The sequence below is a fragment of the Tamandua tetradactyla genome, chromosome 6 (assembly GCF_023851605.1).
Source record: "Tamandua tetradactyla isolate mTamTet1 chromosome 6, mTamTet1.pri, whole genome shotgun sequence".
Classification (NCBI taxonomy): Eukaryota; Metazoa; Chordata; class Mammalia; order Pilosa; family Myrmecophagidae; genus Tamandua; species Tamandua tetradactyla.
In genome coordinates, this window is record NC_135332.1 from 29,999,880 (window position 1) to 30,019,163 (window position 19,284).

Genomic DNA, 19,284 nt, shown 5'->3' on the forward strand with positions numbered 1-19,284 from the left:
CCTCGGAGGACCCGGGCAGCTCAGCAGCGACAAATAGGCTTCAACGTGAAAATAAACGATTAGAGAGCAGATTAATTTTTGGTTTGAATGGTGCAAATAATTTCACCTCTTTGTTTTTCAGGCGGAGGTCTCAGCTGTAGAGACCTGGTTTGGGAATTAAAAAGAGGTAGTTCCTATTTTTCCCCTAATAAATCTTTTTTTCCTCGGATTTAAACAGTTAAAGAAACTTCTTTGCCATCGTTTTCGGTTGAGTTAAGCTCTGCAAATTCCCCCAGGAAACAAACAAACTTTGCTTTTGTTACTTATAAACGAATTACTAAGTAGTCAGGGGTCCGATTTTTATTTCTAATTATCTGAGAAAAGTCTACATTTTAGTTAAAAAGATTGTGTAGACCAGACCTTAATAAGCTGACATGTAATTAATTTTTAATTTTTCTATACTTTAAAAATTGTCCATAATAAACCAACATAAACTATATGGCACAAATTAAACACTATTAAAATAATAATTTACAAATTTTAATCTATATTTAAAAAATAGGTAATGTATGTTAAAGGTAAGAATTCAAAGGTTACAAAAGGAGGATATACATTGAATAGAAAAGCAATTCTTCCTCTTACCCTTTCCCCAGTTTCCCTTTTAGAAGCAACCACTGTTCCTAGAGTCCTCTGTATCCTTACAGAGGTGTATATAAATATATCTTTTTGACGCAAATAGTAGCATACCATATACACAGCTTTATATTTTACCTTTTATAAAAATAACACGCTGTAATGATGGCTCTAGATCTGTACTACTGTCTCTTTTTTAATGGCTGTAGAGTATTTGTATGACTGTACTATAATGTATTTAACCAGGTGACTATTGATGTAAATAGCTTCCATTTTTCCTTTCCTTTTTCTTTCAGTTGCAAACAACTTACACTACATGCAAGTACGCGAATATATCTGTATGATATATTTTTAGAAATGGGTTCTATCAAGTAATTTGTGCATTTAAAAGTTTTCTGGGATTACAATGATTTTCAAAAGTTTAAAAGCACCTTCTAAAAAGAGACAAAAATAATTAAATAATGGGGGTATAGGGGCATGAGATATTTCTGGGGTTTTTTTTACCTTTTTTTAAATTCGTATTTTTATTTTTGGAGTAATGAAATTGTTTAAAGATGAACTGTGATGATGAGTGAAGCCTATTCGATGACACCGTGAAACTCTGACTGTACACTTCGGATGAATCTATGGTATGTGAATATATATCTCAATAAAATTGCATTTTTAAAGCAACTTATACGTCCTCTTTTAGAGAACCCTCTGTTTATGTCTTTCCATCTCTTTCTTTTTTTGATGATCTATTTTCTTACTCATGTGTTTCCCTGATACTTGACTAAAATGTGAGCTTGTGGTTCTTGTTTTGTTAATAAAGGTTACACAAATGGAGAATGTAAAATGTGCCCATCTCGTGTATTGGGGTTTCCCAACAGGTGTTTCCTGGAGGTGGAGGACAGACTGGAGGAAATATGGAATTTGGACTGATCATCGCCCACTCAGAATTTCTTCCCTAGAATTCCATCTTTATTTGGAAGTGAGGAGAGGTTTTTGGTTGTTTTTTTTTTTCCTCACCCTTAATTATTTCCTCCTGTTCTCTTTTTAAACTTAGAAGTCATGGAGAAGCCCCACGTTGGACTGCATAACCCGAGCCCTGCGCCCTAGCGCCCCTGGCAGCCGCCTTTACTCTCAGCCTCAGCCAAGCCCAGGGCCAATCCCCTTCCCAGCTCCGGATGCCCCCAGGCCACCAGATGCTCACCCTAAGAGCCTTAAAAACGATTAGAAGAAAACTAGGACGGTGTCTCAGCTAAGGCGCCTCCAGGCACCTGGCAGATGGGCTTTTGGAGCTGCCGCCTTCCACCCCGCAGAAGAATGACTGACTGCCGGTAGCCTCGGCCTCGGGGGCGCGGGGAACCGGGAGATGGCAGCCGGGACCCCTCCGCTCCCCCGGGACCCAGTGATCGCCACGCGCTTATCTGTGTTCTCCAGCGGGATTCGCAGAGGTGGACCGCAAGGACCCAGATGAGGGAGGGAAGGTGGGCCAGGCTGCATTTGAGGGGCGAGGTAGAAAATCAAAGACTTTTCCTTCGCGAGTCGGTGGGGTCCGAGGGGCCCGCAGAGGCCGCCTCGCGCTCTCCCGAGAGGCGCCCCATAAATCGTGGAATCCCGGAGCTCAGCCGACTGTCCCCCATCCCGCCGCCAAAACCCCAGGATGAGACTTCGGTTTCCGGGGTTCGCAAACGCAGCCCTTTGCAACCGCAGCAGATTCCCCCCTGACGCTGTGGCCCGCGCTGTGCTGGGGGTTGTTCCTTAGCCTCGCGTCCCCTCCATTCTCAGGGATCCTTTGGAAGACAGAATGGTTTGCGTCCATTGATCATACCTGGGGCACAGACAAGAAACTGGATAAAAAACGAAGGCTGGTCTTTAGAGGAAAGGTCAAGAGAGAAATCTGGCCTTGAGGAGTTGGTCATTAGCAGCTGGGTCTCCCTCAAGAGGGGAAAGGAAATCGCTAACATTTACTGAGCGCTGAGTGCCAGCCAGGGATTTACTAACAACTTCCAAACTGGGGGGAACTTCAAAACGAGTTAAATGTTCCTCTGCCACGTTTGAGGGTTTAAAGCCAAATATACCTTTTACAAGATTTTCTTACTAATTTTTAGCCCCTCAGAATTGTTGGGAGTTGTGGATTTGATAAATGGAATTTTAAAGCTTTTTAAAATTATTCTTATTCAGATAGTGACTCATTATCTATTTCTTTTTGCCAAAGGATCTCTCACAGGAGAAGTCTGAGGGGCTTTCTTACTTGATTCCTGACCAAACCACATTAAACTTTTGGATTGCATTATAGGGTTATTTCAGATAAGAAAATGTTTCTCCAATTTATCCAAATAATTGCTTAAAGTAACATAAGCTGCACACTTGGGCTTAAGATATCTGCTTCTGTCTAGAAAGGGAGGTGGCCCCTCCAGGAAGAAAAAGTCCTCCCCTCCGGGGACTTTCCTGCCTTGTCCTGGAATTTTGTCCCCAGCCCACTGCCAGACTCTGCCTCTGTGGGATCAATCTGCCTTCTAGGGGTCTTGGGGAGCTTCTGTTTTTTGAGGGGAAGAGTGAGCTGGGGAAGGAACCAATGTTGCTGGCGGCAGTGGGCGCTCCTGAAGCAAGCAGCTGCTCAGGAAGAGTCCAGATGTCTAATGGCAGCTCTCTCCACCCTGGACAAATGGCTTGCGAACCTGGGGCCATGCCCCACAAAGGCTTTGTGTGCATTCTGTGGTACAAGGTGAAAAACATGATCATCCTGAAGTCTCCCAGCAACCGGTTGTTTCAGTATAGACACTGTCTCCTCTCAGTCTGACCCCCATTTGTGAGCAAGGTCTAAACGAATAAAGGGTAATGGAAGATGAGAACATTATTTGCATACAACCCTATTCCCTCCTTCCCCATATTCAGGGTTGAACTGAGAGGGGTTTTAAGCTTCGATTTCGGAAATCTTTGTTTACATTCTCTGACATAAACTTCCACCTTGCTGTCTTAGTTTTTATTGTTTCCTGGAGCTTCTCTGAAGGGATGTCTACGTGGGCAAAGCAGTAGCGGGGAAGCGGAAAGTTGAGGAGACTGTTTTTTAGACTGAATCAGGTGTCACAGAAAATAAAGTTGGTTCCCATCCAGAAGCGTGAAGACTGGAGAGGGGGGTTAGCAAGAAAGCCAAGTGTGTGGCCTACGGAGACCCAGGTCCCGGGGGAAGTGCGGGCACACCCTGGGGCGACCCTCCCAGACGGAGGTCGGGGAAAGGACAGGCAGGGAAGTGTAGAAAGGCAAAGAAGTTAACGATGTTTGGCCGTCTGGGGGCTTATCAGTGCGTCGGGGTCAGGCAGGGGCCCAGCCGCCGCGCTGGGGCAGGCGCAGCCCTAGGTGGGGCCGCGTAGGTGGCGGACAGGGCTGCTGGGGGCTTGGCCCGCCCACTGGCCCAACCTGGGACCACTTGGCGGCTGGACTCCGGGACCTGCCCCTTCCGAGTCCCTAAGGGAAGGAAGAGAATGGCTGGTGAAATATTAACCCCCTCGGAGCTCTGCAGGGGGCGGTCGTTGGAGGACATGGATGGGAAAAGGAGTAGGCTGGGGCCCCTTCTTCCTTCCATCCTTGGATTCATTTCCCCAAGCCCCTGGAACGCTCAATCCCCTGCTGGGCCGGACGGTGCAAGTCCTCGCCTTTCGTCTGCCTCGGGGCTAACAGTCCAGGAGAGTGAAGACAAGTCACGCAGTGGGGGGCGGGGTGGGGGCGGGGGGCGCGAATCTCCCATCAGGCGGCAGGAAATGCCCCAGGCAGGTTCACGCAAGTCTTGCAGTTGATGGGGGAGGTGGGAGCGAGTTTTCGGGAAACACCCTCCCCACCGCGCGGAACCTTAATCCTTGGCAGTGGTAGGGGCAGCGCCCAGGGGCCTCTCCGAGTTCTCCCACGGATTCGCGAGCACCCGGGCCCTGGCAGCGCGTTTGGAGGGGCCGGGTCGCGGAAGGGATGGCTGGGAGGCTGGGGAGTCGCGGTGGCGTGTCCTGGCCGAGCGGCGTGGGTGTTCCAAGCCTCGCTCTCCTCCCTCTCCGCCCGGCTCGGCGCCGCTGGGTGGGGGCCCGGCGCGGGCGCCTCTCGGCGGTGAATCCCGCTTCTGATCCAGCGCCATCCCGGCCTAGCTCCCGAGGGTAAACATCCTCTGCACTTTGGAAACTGGTGGGACGAGAAAGGCGAGGGGGTGGCAGGGAAAGGGAGGGAGAAAGGCAGACCAAGAGGAAATTCTGAAATTCTCCCTCTCTCCTGCCAGGAAATCGACGGTGACTTTCCTTGGGCGCAGCCGCGCTGTGTTCCCGAGGCGGACAAAAGCGCATCCCACGGGGCGCTGTTTCTCTCGGCGTAGAGCAGGAACTGTTCACTCGGGCCTCGGAAATGCTCTGAGCCTTGGGGAGGGGGGAAGGGGGAGAGGGAGGGAAAGGGCCGGTTCGCCTTTGCTCAGAATCACTCAAAAGACGTTTCTCTGCAGGGAGACCGGGTATCCGTGAAGGGAGAAGGGAGGGCACGTGGAGGAGACTTTTCCGAAAAAAGGAGCTGAAATTCTCATTCCTTTTAGAAAGACTTTAGCCAAACTGCGAGAAGAACATGAAAACTGTAAAATCATTTTAAATGTTGAAGAGGATGTGGAGGAGCCTCTTTTTATCCATTATTAAAAACTAATAATTCAAAGTTATTCTTGGGCCATAGGCTGAGAAGAGCAAAGCTGTGGGGTCAGACAGACAAACAACTGCCCCCTAAGACACTCCCCACCAGCTTCAGACCATGGACAAGTGTCTTCAACTCCCTGATTCTGATGGTAATTTCCTCACCTGCTAAATAGGGATAAAAATGACAGTCACAGAGTCGATGGGGGAAATCAAACCAAGGCAGGATGTGCCTAGCACAGCCTAGCACAGCACCGCACCGAGCGGCCAGCAAACATGTCCCACAGCCCCAGCTCCCTCTCGCTCATATTTTCCAGAAAAACCCTGGGTCATTTGCTTACTGCTCAGTTCTAGCCAAGTGACCCTAGAGACTAATAAAGTCATAGCCAGCTCCATTCTTCTCAGCACAGCCCCCTGAGCAGAGGGAATGAAAGTGGACGAGAGAGAATGAAAGGAATGGGAAGAGAAAAAGAAAAAGAGTGAGCAAAAGAGACAGAAAGAAAAGGGATGAAAGTGAGAGAAAGAAACAGTGAGAGAAAAGAGCAAGAGAGCTAATGAAAGAAAGGGTGGAAGGAAAAAAGGAAGGATGTTGGTTCAGTCCTCCAGAGGTCCAAAGTGTCTGAAAAGACCAAGAAGCTAGTAAATCGCTTAAGTTTCTATGGGCAGCGACAGTCCTAACAGGCTGTGTTTTCAGCACGCCTTTTACGTTGCAGATGAAAGTAATTCAGAAGACAGCAGCCTGGGGGAACCCTCTCCCTGGGTTTGGGACCTCAGAAGACTTCCTTTCAGCTGGTCTCCGTACTAGCTCTATGCCATGGACGTCCCTAAGCCTCAGCTTCCTACGCTGTAAAACTGGGGTAAACCCCTTGCACACCCTGTCTTCCTTGGGAGTCATCTTGGGAGCAACAACAGAATGGAGGTGAGCACGCTGCAACACGCAGCTCTGCTCCCGTAGGGGCCTTACGCCGGTTTCCACACGAGAAACGAATTCTGTGTGCGCAGTTCAAATTCAGACAACGGTGGTCCGGGAAGGACTGCGCGGAGGTCCCGCGTGCCCTCGGAGTCGGGTGCCGGGTTCAGTGTTGCCTCCATGGCCTCTCGGGTCCAGTTTTCTCATACGTTAATGTGGAAAATACCCTGCTCGTAACGTGGTTTTCAGGATAATAATGCTTGTAAAGAGCTTTACACCAGGTCCTGGCACATAATACGTGCTAAATAAGCAGGAATGATGCGTATCTGTAAGGCGAAACCAAAGGAAGCCTGATTTCACGCTTCCGCGAGCACTGACTTCACGTCTCCCGGCTTTAGGGTGTCGGAGCGGAAGCCGCTCAGGCCAAGCGGACGGAGTAGCGGGAGGAGAGCGCAAGACTACGAGCTGTCGGCCCCTGTCCTGAGTTTTTCTAAGGACAGCTCACGTGCAGCTCCCCCAACCTCTGTCCTAGTTCTTCCGGTTTGGAATGTATCCCCCTCCAACCCCGCTAGGACGAAGACCCTGCTTCTCCGCGGTCCTTGGAGGACATGGATGGGAGAAGGGGTAGGCGGCGGCCCCTTCTTCACTCCATCCCTGGGTTGGCCCCTGGGCCCGGCGCTGGGACTGGGACGCGTTCCGGCGGGAGAGCGCGTGTGGGTGGCTGCAGACCGCGGGCCATGCCCGCGAGGCGCCTTGTAGGAGAAGCGCCTGGAGGGGGTGGGGGCGGGGCGGATAGCCACCCACCAGGAATCTTTGTCCACCAAACAGGGCGGGACTCGGAGCTCCGAGTCTCCCGCTCTCCTTCGGATCGTCTGGAACAGCAACGAGGGCCTGGGTGTTGGTGAACGGGTTTTTCTTCTCCCCGGGTCCTAGTCTTCAATGCCAGGCAAATTGTCCGGGATGCGTCCTGCAGCGCGCACCCTCTCCAATAACCACCATAGCCTCGCACCCGCCTGGCTCTCTCCCCCGGGACCCCCAGCTCCACCTGCTCTCCAAGTCGTCCCTCCAGAAATTGGGGAACAGAGGATGGGCTCCAATCACGCCCTCTACCTTGTCTCCAGGCCCTTTCTGGTGAAAGGCAGCATTTCCTTGTAGGGTACCCAGAGGCAGAGCACATGAAAATGCTAAGAAAAATAACTGGCTAATTGGATCACGCAATGAACTATTCCTCTTTCCTTCTCCTGCGCTCCCATCCCCTTAAATAGGCAACTTGGAAATTATTTCAAATAATCAGGAAATCTTTTGCTGAGTAATGGGGACCGCGATGGGGATACTGAATCCAACAGCCGATTTTATTTCTCTCAATACAGTCCAGTCCTTCCATCAAGTATGAATATAGCTACTGTGCATCTCTCCATGAAAGATCATAAATTTCCCTACCAGACGGCAAGGGGTATAAATTTTCATAGGTACACTGGGCCCCAGAGGCACCAAGAGGCTGAAGGTCTTAAGGGGGACTATTCAGGCTATGTCCAAACACAAGCAAATCAGGACAGGAAAACTGCAGGGCTCAATCCAAAATTTTCACATTTAAATAAAAGAAAAAAAAAACAGTTGCAGAATATCTAGATATTTCAGAAAATTTGTAAGCATTTCCATCTCAGCAGGCCCCCATTTGTGTTGGTGGGTGTGAATAAGGGATGTCAACTAGCTGTTTCCTGGTTTAAAAACAAAATAAAATCCCCTCCCTCTGAGCCTCACTTCTCAGCTATGAAGTGGGTGGAATTCAAGCCCTGTGTAGCCTGGGGTCTCTGCCTGGGAAGGGACTGTAGGAATTGTGGAGAGTCTGCGGTGGAGAAGCGGAAAGATGAAGGGAAAAAGAACCGCAGCTGGCTCTGAGTAAGAGACCCCGAGACTAAGGCGTGGCTTTGTGTCCTTGATGTCCCCGATGCTCAGTTTCTTCACTGTAAGATGGTAATACTGATCTTGCAGGGCTGCTGTTGCGATAAACCCAAATGATACCTGTGAAATGCTTTGTATATACTTCATCATTATCAGCCTTTCCTTGGCCTGGGTCAAAGTGAAAGGGCCTAGCATAGAGACCATGGCAGGGAGGGTAGGAGTCCAGCTTGGGCCCCAGCCCTAGGATGGGAATGAGCATCCCCATGGCTGCTTGATTACCTGACATAGAGACTCAGCCTCATCCTCTGACAGATCCAAGAAGCAGTGAGAGTCCGTGGCAGTGAGCCTGCCTCGGCCCTTGTTTGCTTTGGCTACACTGTGAGGTCCTCGCTGGCTTTGCCAACAGGATTTCGGTGTTTGCTCACCCTCCTGGTACGGCTGCTTAGGTAATGGGCCTTCTGCTCCAGATTATCACACCTACCTGATCTCCCACTGGGGCTCCCAGCAAGAGGGATCTGTCTCAGAGCTCTACCACCGTCCTGCTGCTTCTGCCCCTTTCTCAGATGGATGGGTCCCTTTTTATTATCATTGTTATCACCAGACCCCTAAGCTTGGCAAAGCAGGGTGATGGAGGGACATCACAGTCTTTTCCTTTAAAATGGCTGCCCAAGAAGTACATACCCAAGGACAAAAAGCAACCAGGAAGTAAGCCAGAAAGGGCAACCAGGGACCCAGAAAAACTGCGCACTAATCTTGAGATTTTTAAAGGACTTCCTTTGTTTTCCCACCTTCCTTTCCTCATGCTTTCTGAGGACAGTAGATGTTGGGGAGTGAAGGGGAAGAAGGGAGCATCCTTGTTGAAAGTCACTGCAGACTAGCCAGAGTCCATGATTGGATTGGGAGAGTTATGGCAGAAACATGAATAGCAGGTGCCTGATGGAAAGAGCATTGCTAAGCTCGTTCCCCCACCACCACCCCCATCCCAAAGAGAGTTCCCAGGGACCCCAGCTATCTCCCCAGCACACAGCGTGTATTCAGGAGACATGAAATACCCTCCAAATATTTCATGGGGTATTTCATGACACATTGCCTGCTTGGCTTTCCTCGGCTGCTAGTTAATAACTTAGTCATGGCTGGAGAATGCAAAATAATTGAAAGCAATGCCTAGTAAATTGCAGTTTCAAGGTCTTCATTGCTTTCCTGACAATTTGCAAAATGCTTTTTATTGCTTCTTTTAGATTCCTAGAGTTGAAATGACACTGCGTGCTGTAATTAAGCTAAGTGACATGCCAGCTGTAAAGACAAGGGTTGTGAATGATTATATTCAACTCATGTAATCATCAGTACTGGAGGTGGGGGACAGACTCTTGCAACAGCTGCTGATCTGCCTGACTTACACTCCCTGCCAGGGTGGAAGGAAAACGAGTCTGAAAGGCTCTTTAAGTCTAGCAAGCGTTACTGGGCCTACCTGTGATGGGTTAGGGGCCCATTTCATCCAGGGTGAAATGACCCAGATGAGTGGCTCCCAAACCTGGTTGTACATCAGAATTCCCTGAGGGAACTTTTTAAATGCAGGTACCCTCTTTCAAGATTGATCATTTTGTCTAGAAGGGACCACACATGTTTTAAGCTGCCCAAGTAGTTCTGAGTCTGGGTATCAGAGAACCTGCCCCACCCAAATGGGCTATTTTTAGTAACTTGGTCTTCAGGAAAATCATCTATCCATTTAGGAAAGTTTCTTTCAGTGTTACTCTTTTAAATGGTCTAGGGACATGCTCATTCAACTCTCCAAAATCCCTTCTGATATTTCTAGTTTCTTTCAGAGAACTCAGTTCTTTTGGAGCCATCTTTGTTACTTTCTTTTCCTTCTTCCTTACGTACCTTTGGCTGCTATGTCCTGGCTTTTTAGTATTTCTCTCACCTTTTCACTCCCGTAGCCAGCATTGTTATAGATGCTACAAAGTCTTGAGAGCTGGAGGACCATAAAAGTCTTCCAACTGCTTCTCCTACCTTCAGCTTTCAGTCCCTCCCCTTGTCAACCTCTATTCCACCATCTACTACCAGGGACATCTTTCTAACACTAAATAAAATCTCTTTCCCATTCAAACACCTTTAGTGGTTTCCTACTGCCCTGAATTAGGTAAAAACTTCTTAGGAAATAATTTTAGACCTCCTACAACATTAATTCATTCAACAAACATTTACTGAATGCCCTGCTATGACTTAGGTACTAGGCCCAAAGCAGGGAATATAAAGATGCAAAGACATGGTGCATTCTAGTGGAGAGATAGCCTCAAAAGCGAGCTCGCTATCATGATGAGTGCAATAATGATGATCTAAACAAAGGGCACCTCTGGGTCTCCAACATGGTCTCTCAATTGTGTGTCCACCTTCATCTCCCAGTTTTCCTTTCCAATCAAGGAAAGGACACTATTTCTTGATTATAATCAAGGTAGTTTTTTATTTTCTTCCAGGATTCTGTATACCTCAGTGTACAACTCATATCCATTTATAAAAATCTTATTTATCCTTTTCTGCTACCTCAAGTATAACTTCCACCGATGAAGCAGCCATGGTCCTTCCAACATTTCTTTCTCAGCTACTGATACTCTTTTTTAGTAACGCCTAACTCAGGCTAGTTATCTGTGGGCATGTCTTGTTTACTACATGGGGGCAGCAACTGCCACTGGCTTTTTTTGTTCTCTCTCAAGCATTCAACAGTTGCTTTACATAGCCCTATGAGTGAATAGACAGGAGTCAGGGTGGGACCAGGAAGGCAGCCTGCCATTTTGCCTTCCATTGGATCACCCAGAGTTTCAATGACCCTAGGCAGGACTGGCTACATAATTTGCAGGATCAGCTACATAATTTGCAGGGCCCAGCGCAAAATTAGAGTGAAGGGTCCCTTGTTCACCAATTACTAAGAATTTCAAGATGATATCAGAAGCATTTAACCTAACCAGGGGCCAGACTAAGCATGGGGCCTTGTGCAGCTGCACAGGTAGTATGCCAACGCTGCTGGCCCTGTTTTTGGGATAACAGGTCCTGGCACCAAACTGCCCCTTTAAAGATGAATAATTGTGACTTTAGCTTATTGAGACTTTCCTTTTTATCAGTTCAGGAAAGCTGGGGCTGGTATCTGGAGAAAAGGAGGAAGAGATTCAGAGCTTCCAGAAAGTCCATGATCTTTCTGGATGTCCCAGTTCAGCAAGTCTTACATCTTTTGCTTGGGCCAGGCAATGATCTGTGGCAACCTGATAACCATCTCCAGGAAGAACTGGCCTTGGGTCAGTCTTATGCTGAGCCTTCTGAATAACATCAGGGAAAGGGCTGGCAAGCGGGGCTGAAGTGACAGTTCAGTTTTTAGTTGTCAGCTCTGTGGTAATCAGGGTAATCAACATTGTAAAGCAGGTGCTTCATTTCAGACCTCACCACTCCTCCAAAGTTCTCACAAGGAATCTAATTCAGGAAGAGCAAGTGAGGCAAAAGTCTTGACCATATTCCTGGAGAGAGCACAAAAAATGATCCGGCAGATAAGGACGGGGTGAGCATCATCTCTGGAGTTTGGCCAGGCCCCAGGCCAGGCAGAAACAGACCCGACACAGACCTCTGGAGAGAGCCATCTCTACAAGGAGGGCTTACTGTAGACCAATCATCTTTGGAAATCCTTCAAATGTTCCTGATACATTTTCAGTCAACATAGAGCTTTCTTACTGAGGGGGTGCTTAGGAGAACTATTTTCCCCACTTCCCCTTCCCAGTCTCATTCTGGATCAGGCTCCTACATCTGGCGTCAAGCATGGTAATTTATTTTATTAATATACACCTGAGGGGGAGGTGCATCATTTTCACAGGTTGGTGCAAGAAACATCTACAGACTAGGTACTCTTGCCTCATCTCTGTTTCTGGCCTGATTAAGTTGGGATGCTAAGGGAGGCAAGCAGGAAGATGTTTGAGCGCTGAGGTTATAGAGCCTTGGGTTGGCCGGAATGGTCTTTAACTGATGAAGTTACAATGGCCCCACTTCCCTACTTGGGACTTGTAGTCACCCATCACACTCAACCCTGACACTGCCCGTTATCTTTGGAGTTGAAGACCAACAAACCCAGGCCTGCTGGTGGGCTGAGGGCTTTGGACTCATCCTCCCCCACCCCACTCCCCAGCACAAACATACTGCTCTGTCTCAGGGAGTGTTCAGGATGGGGTGGCATGGGAGTCCCCATAGGAGTGCCACTGCGGGGCAACTGGGGTGTGTCCTGGGGCAGCACCACTTGACTCCCAGAAGTCATGGTTCCGTAGCTCTGTAAGCGAACCGGGCAGGCACAAGAGGCAAGGTCGTGGGTCTCACTGGTGCTAAAGGGAGGTATTTACAAGATCAGGATATCTCAAGGAGGAGATAAAACTTTCAGTTGATTCTATGGACATTGTAGACACCGTGGGAGTAAGAGGTAGAAGGGGGAAAACGGCAGCGATCCAGTCTGATCCTAAGGGAGAAAAAAAAATTTTCTTAGGTTTTTCCTTTAAAATGGCTTCTAGAATATTAAAGTCAATTAATTAATTATCATAGTTTCTTATTGGTGAGTCAGAAAACTGCTTAGAGGGTTTGCCAGAAATTCATTTTAGTTATACAACATTTATTTTCTTTCAGCCTCATAGCCCCAAATATCTGATATGGGTCATCTAAGAGCAGTCGAGAGGCTGGCTGAAGATAATATAAGGTAGGGTTAAGGGCACAGTTTTGGTTAATTGTACAAATATAAGAATATTCTTATATGAACTAGAACAAAGGTATATCACTATTATAAGGGGTTAATAATAGGGGGGTATATGGGAAAAAATACAACCAATGCAAACTATGGACAAAAAAACAAAAAGAGCACAGGTTTAGGAGCTCTTGCTATGTGTGAACCCTTAGGAAAGTTACTTAACCTCTCTAAGCTTTGTTCTCCCCATTTGTAGAAAGAATAACCAACACACAGGACTGCTTTGAGGATTGAGATAATGGATGCAAAGTTCTTGGTACACAAAAAGCAAGTGCTTCCTGGTCCCATCTATGCTGGGCTCATCACCATCAGCGGCATCAAGATTATCATCATCACCGTCATCAAAGGCAGCAAAATGAAAATCGTCATGACCATTGCAGCTACCGTTAATTCAGTTGGGTTCCAGGCACCCCCTTTTTCAAGGCATTTAATCATCCTTAAAATCTTACAAAATGAGTTTACCATCTCCTAAAGTTCAACTGTTGTACAGCTGTGCAGCCCTGGGATCAGTGAGCCCGAAGGAGGGTAATGGGATCAGTGACTTGAGGAGGAACATGGAAGAATCTGTCAGGGCTCCCTTCCTCACATGGGCCAGGAAAAAGCTTGTGGCAGAATGGCGAAGAGACTAGCTGCTCAGAGTCCATCGTGTATGAGGTTGGGCAAGTCATTTAATGTCTTTGAGCCTTGGTTTTCTTCCTCCGGAAACTGTGTAAGCTAAGAACGTGTGCCTCGACAACCTCGCAGCATTCGCACGAGGATTACATGAGATATGGCATGGAAACTTGATATGTGTAACATATTACTATCACACTGGCTAGGAAAATCCTTGATCCATCATTTGGACCTCTGCACTGCCCTTTCCTTCTTTCATTCAGCCACGGTTTATTTCGTACTTCTCTATACCAGACACAGGTGAGAAAGCCCTATTCTTACACCACATCCTGCTCCCTTTGTAAATCAGTGCATTGCTTAATGGGCAGTCTGCTGCATATGATTAATGTCTTGTCTCATAGGCAGTCCTTTACATATAATCCTTTACAGGAGAGAAATTTAGAAGCCATTTATTTGACCTAAAGCAGAAGGCCAGCTCTGAGTTCTGGTGTCTCCACATGGCATTTTGGAGGTCCTGCTTAGTCTTGGCCCATCTGTCTGCTACCTGCAGAAATGCCTTCACTGACGAGCTACTTACGATGCCCTTGGCTCTAATTGAAGACCTATATTTAAAATGTCATTTGAAAGAAAGTGTGGTTTCAAGAACTTGGGACTTGGGAATCAGAAAGATCTGACTCAAATTCCTGCTCTGTCACTTCAAAGCTGTGGGACCTTCTGTATGTTAAACCTTATGCTCTTTTGTGCCTCTGTTTCTTCTTTTCTAATGTGCACAGGTGTGGCTGGAATTCAATTAGATAAAATGGATATCTAGCAGAGTGCTGGCACATAGTAGGTTATAAAAAAAAGGGTAACTAATATCATTAACATGACTAAATTAAAAACATGACAATGCCTTCATCCATTTTCTACAATGGTAGTAAAACATTTGTAATATAAGACTCTACATGACAAATTGTCTTAGAAATTAGAGTCAGGGGAAAAAGTTCCTCCCAAAGAACCTCTAAACTTATTTTGTTCATCCAAGGGAAAATATTGAAACTTTTTTCTGCTTGGAAACTCCCAGACCTACTGGGACAACGTGAACCTAACCTGCAGCAGCAGCTTCTGGTGTCAGAGCTATTCACCGAGATATAACTGACAAGGAAGCCTTCCTTGTTCCCCGTTCACTACAACTCAAGGCTTTTATTAAAAAGTAACCTAATGGAATGATTTCTAAATGTTGTGTTAATTTTTTTAATTAATTAAAAATAAATAAATAAATAATAGGGGGAAAAAGTAACCTGTCCCGGGCGGGCCACGGTGGCTCAGCAGGTAAGAATGCTTGCCTGCCAAGCCCGAGGACCCGGGTTCGATTACCGGTGCCTGCTCGTGTAAAAAAAAAAAAAAGTAACCTGTCCCGTGAGCGCCAGCTTTGTGTGCCAAGAGTTTAGAGGAGAGGGTAACCAAAAGAACCAGTGCTAATCTTGGGAGACCCTAGTCTGGGGAGGGGAGACACAGCCCCTGATCGCAGGGGTGGCCCAGTCTAATGGTGGAAACAGTTCATACCCTTGAGAGTCTCAAGTCTGACGGTAAAGATAAAAAAGACTAAGAGAAATGTTATGTTTGGTCTTTTCTGCTAAGAGGGTCAAAGCCTAATTCAATTGTCAATGCAGGTAGCACTTAATCATACCCTCCAGATATAATTATCTCCCTTTCTCTGCATGGTTTCTGATCAGTGCTACTTCATTTTAACAGTCTTACGAGAATTTTCATTGCAAGCTACCCTACATTATTTTTAATAGTAGAAGCATAAATAGGAATGAAAAAAACCTTCTTTACTTATAATTCCAATTACCAGAAAATTACAAACTTTGTGTTGAAGTCAGTGGGGATGGGCCTGAGTTCCACAAGGGTGAGGGAGTTTTGTTTCAGCATCAGTCCTTTAGCCAGGCCTGACTGTAATAGGTTCCCCTCTCCACTACACCTGGTCCAGATGTAGGACAGCTCTCACTCGCTACCCTACCTGAGATACTAGTTGAAAGGAAAAAGGCCACTTACACCTCTTGCGTCACATTTTCTGGGGCTATGGCCTGGGAAGCACAAATTTAACAAGGACCCCCAGATGATTCTGATCATCAGGTGCAGTTTTGCTCTGAGCAGGGTCAGGGGACCACCAGAATCACCTGGAGGAGCTTCTTAAAATGCAGATTCCTGGGCCCCACCCTGGATCAACTAAATAATAATTTCTAGGAGTAGGGCCCTAGAATAAGCATATTAAAGGAGCAGCCCTGGTGATTCCTATGGATACTGAAGTTTACTTCACAAAGGGGCCGGGTCGGAGTGTCTAGCTGGTTTATCACAGTCTGTATGAGGTGGCAGGGATGAGAAAGGTAACTAAAATGTATACCCTCATTCTATAGGCAGGCCAGCAGCATGAAACCTGCTCTATACAGAGCTAAATTGTGGTGTTCTCTTATATTTTTACATACGACCTTCTTTTAGAAGCACTAAAGTTTTGGCAGGGGCTTCTTGCTATCTCCTTGGTCCTTCTACACAGTGGAATCAACGCTTCTCAAAGGCACTCGGTTCTGTTGTTCTGTCCTCTCAGTACACTGCACTACAGGGGCAAGTGACCTGAGCCTTGGCCAGGCTGGCCAGGAAGTATTTTCACATACTTCACCAGCATGAAGTATGTGGAAATGAACACAGCTGGCACAGTTCTACTTCTGGAACCTGCATTTCAGACTGTCTCAATTTTAACCACAAGTGAAATACAAGGCAAAGTTTTCAACAGGGTGGGCAAATCAGTCATATCAGATATACATATCCCAATGGGGTCACATTGTGACTAAGGTAAGCCTTAATTGCCCACTTTTCTGTATGTCTTTATTAATTCATCCATCCACCTACCTACCCAACATCCCATAAATACACAGAGAGCACCTGCCGATGCACCAGGCACATGGAAGGAATATCCGTGGGCCTACCTAGTTTGCCTCACATCCTTTTTGGCCAGACATCAGGGAGTGAGTGTCTGCATCCTGCTCCTGTATGTACAGGTCCCTCATAGCAGCTGCGTAGCTTCTGCAAGGCCTCGGATCCAGTCTGGCTGGAGTAGAAACCACCAGCAGGTCACTCAGGGACACATTGTGGCTGTGAGGACTTTGCAAGAGGAGGAGGGACGACACATCCACTTTCCTCTTCTGGGCAGAGCTTTGGGTGCGGAAGCAGCATGGCCGCGGCAGGGAGGGATTTGCTGGAAAAGCAAAGCCATCGGCAACGTCAGTTTGTGCTCCTGGACTTAGCATAGATTCCTGGTGGAGGTGGCCACTTGGGCCCCATGGTCTAAAACTGGTTGAAGCTCTCTGAGTCAGAATCACCCACTGGCCCTTTCCTCCAAACAGTTTCTCTTCCCTGAGTCTTCATCCTTCAGCTCAAATCACACCCATAACTGGATATAGACTCAGGTGAATGGACATCATCTAAATGAGAACCGGGAAATATTGAAGAGGGTGCTTAGAGAGCATGCTAATTTTTATTCTTTTTGTCTTCCTGGTCAGACTAGAGACTACCTAAGGGCATAGACCATGTCTCCCACATTTGGGGAGACTAGGGCCTCCCCAAAGATAAGGACTGGTTCTGTGGGTTACCCTATTCCCTAAACTCCCTAAACTCTAAACTCTTAGCACACCCCTGTACATGCTGGCACTCACGGGACTGGTTACTCTTGAATGAAGGCTTTGAGTTGTAGTGAACAGGGAACAAGGAGAACTTAGAACTTCTCAGTCGAAGCTTCGTGAATAGCTCTGACATCAGATCCTTCTGCTTCTTGTCCCTCTTTACCAAAGTCCAGTTTGGATTCATGGTCCCCCAGAAGCTCTGGCAATTTTTAGGCAGAGATGGTTTCAATATTTTCTCCTGGAAGAGGTGCTGGGAGATCTGCTCCTTCTTGTCTTGAAAGGAGAGCATCCTGCCCACCTCTAGGCTACTGCATTTAGAGCTGACTGTCATAGTCAGATGTGGCTGAGACTCAGGGGAGGGCACAGCTTGGGTAGCGTTCAATTGAGTAGTTCCTACTGAGGAAAAGGGCTAGAAGAGACACAGTCCAAAATGAAATTATAAAAATCAAAGGCTTGTGCCTCTGCTATTCTTGATTAAAAACAACAACAACAAAACAACTTAAGAGTAGGGCTTAACTTATATTTCTAAAACAGATTGGATTTTATGCAACTGTTTTTCCTTGAATTAGCAGCAATAAAAAAAAAGAAAAGAGTTGGGCTTATAAGTAGCAGGAAGGATTTAGGTTAGAATAGTTCCCTAACCATGAATTGGTTAAACACTAAGGCAAAAGATAGAGGGAGCCTGCACAGCTTTCTCTGGAGGTCTTTAAACACTAGAGAGACATAGGTAATTATAGAAATAAAATATGATTTTACAGCTATTAGACTGGCAAAAATTAGAAGGCTGGATAATGTCAGTGTCGGTGGGAATGTGGGGATAGAGAAACCCTCATGCTAATGAGAATATAAACTGGTAAGTCACTCTGGTGAGCCATCTAGAAATACTCGGCCAAATAAAATTACAAATATTCTATGACCTAGTAATTCTGCTCCTAGGTATATATACCAAACGAATACCCTGAATCTGGTAGACCCTAAAAAGGCATATAGAGGGAGGTGCACTGCAGTGTTAGTTGTAGCTGGGGGAAGTCAGACACCACCTGCATGTCCGTACCTCGGAGGAGTGGTATGGTGAAATGGGTGGTTGTACATCAAGAGGTATTATGCAGCAGATAGAAACTACAGGGGACTCTACACTTGAGTAAAAGGAACTGCATTTGGTGAGAGCTGCAGCTTTTTATCCAGTAACACCCGCAATCCATATGGCTTAGGCAGCAGAAAGCTACAGCCTAACTGGTTGGAAATGTCAGAGGACAGAGTCTGACGCAGTCAAAGAAGCCAGAAAGAAAGTGGGTGAATCATCCTAGATGTTGGCTCAGAAAGACAAGAACTTTAAAGCAGATATTCCAAGTGTCAGGGATTTAAATGCCAAATAATTAAAGGAAAATATTTTAACAATAAATAAAAAGTTGGGAATCTAAACAGAAAAAACAGAAACTATGAAAAAGAAATTAATAGAACTTCTGAAGTCCCAAAGTACAAAAATTGAAATGAAAATTTCACTAGATAGACTAAATAGCAGACTGGAGATGGCAGAAAAAAGAGTCAGTGCTTGAAGATAGATTAACTGAAATAATCCAATCTGAAGATTAACTAAAATAATCCAATCTGAAGAACAGTGAAAAAATGAACACAACCTATTAAAGTTGTAAGACAGTATTATGTTATTTAACATACATGCAAATGAAGTCCCAGAGGGAAAAGAGAAAGAAAATAAAGACAAAAAAATATTTGAAGAAATAATGACCCAAACTTCTCAAATTTGGTGAAAGATGCAAACTTATCAAGCCAAAAAGCTTAACCCAAATAGGATAAAAGCAAGTAAAGCTTCCTCCAGACACATAATAGTCAACATGCAGAAATCCAAAGGTAAAAAGAGCAATCAGAAAAAATAACAGATTACATACAGGGACTAAGCCTATGAACAAGGTTTACTTCTCATTAAAAAAAAAAAAAAGCAGAAGACCAAAAGGTGATGGAAAACCACCTTTAGAGGGCTGAAAGAAAAAAAAAGTCAACCAACAACTATATCCTTCAAAAATGGTAGCTAACTAAAGGCATTCTTAGATAAACAAAAGCAGAAAATTAATTATCAAGCAGATAGATATAAGAAGTATGAATACTAAATGAAAATTTTTTTCAGGCTAAAGAGAAATTATATAAGCAATAATTTGTCTCTACAGAAAGGAAAAA

At 46.1% G+C, this 19,284-nt stretch overlaps 1 protein-coding gene across 7 annotated transcripts in view; it reads right to left on the reverse strand.

Annotated features, from left to right (window-relative positions):
• Positions 1-10,409: 10,409 nt before the first annotated feature.
• TTLL6 (tubulin tyrosine ligase like 6) overlaps positions 10,410-19,284 on the reverse strand; it is a 38,389-nt gene continuing 29,514 nt past the window's right edge. For 5 of the 7 annotated variants that reach the window (XM_077164660.1, XM_077164659.1, XM_077164663.1 and 2 more), the window contains 3 exons: positions 17,125-17,500; positions 16,399-16,667; positions 10,410-12,541 (listed from right to left, as the gene is read on the reverse strand). In XM_077164660.1, coding sequence (XP_077020775.1) covers positions 16,399-16,667; positions 17,125-17,500 — 645 coding nt within the window. In that variant the 3' untranslated portion in view covers positions 10,410-12,541. The remainder of the gene's footprint in view (positions 12,542-16,398; positions 16,668-17,124; positions 17,501-19,284) is intronic. The other 2 variants (XM_077164661.1, XM_077164664.1) reach the window with 2 other exon arrangements.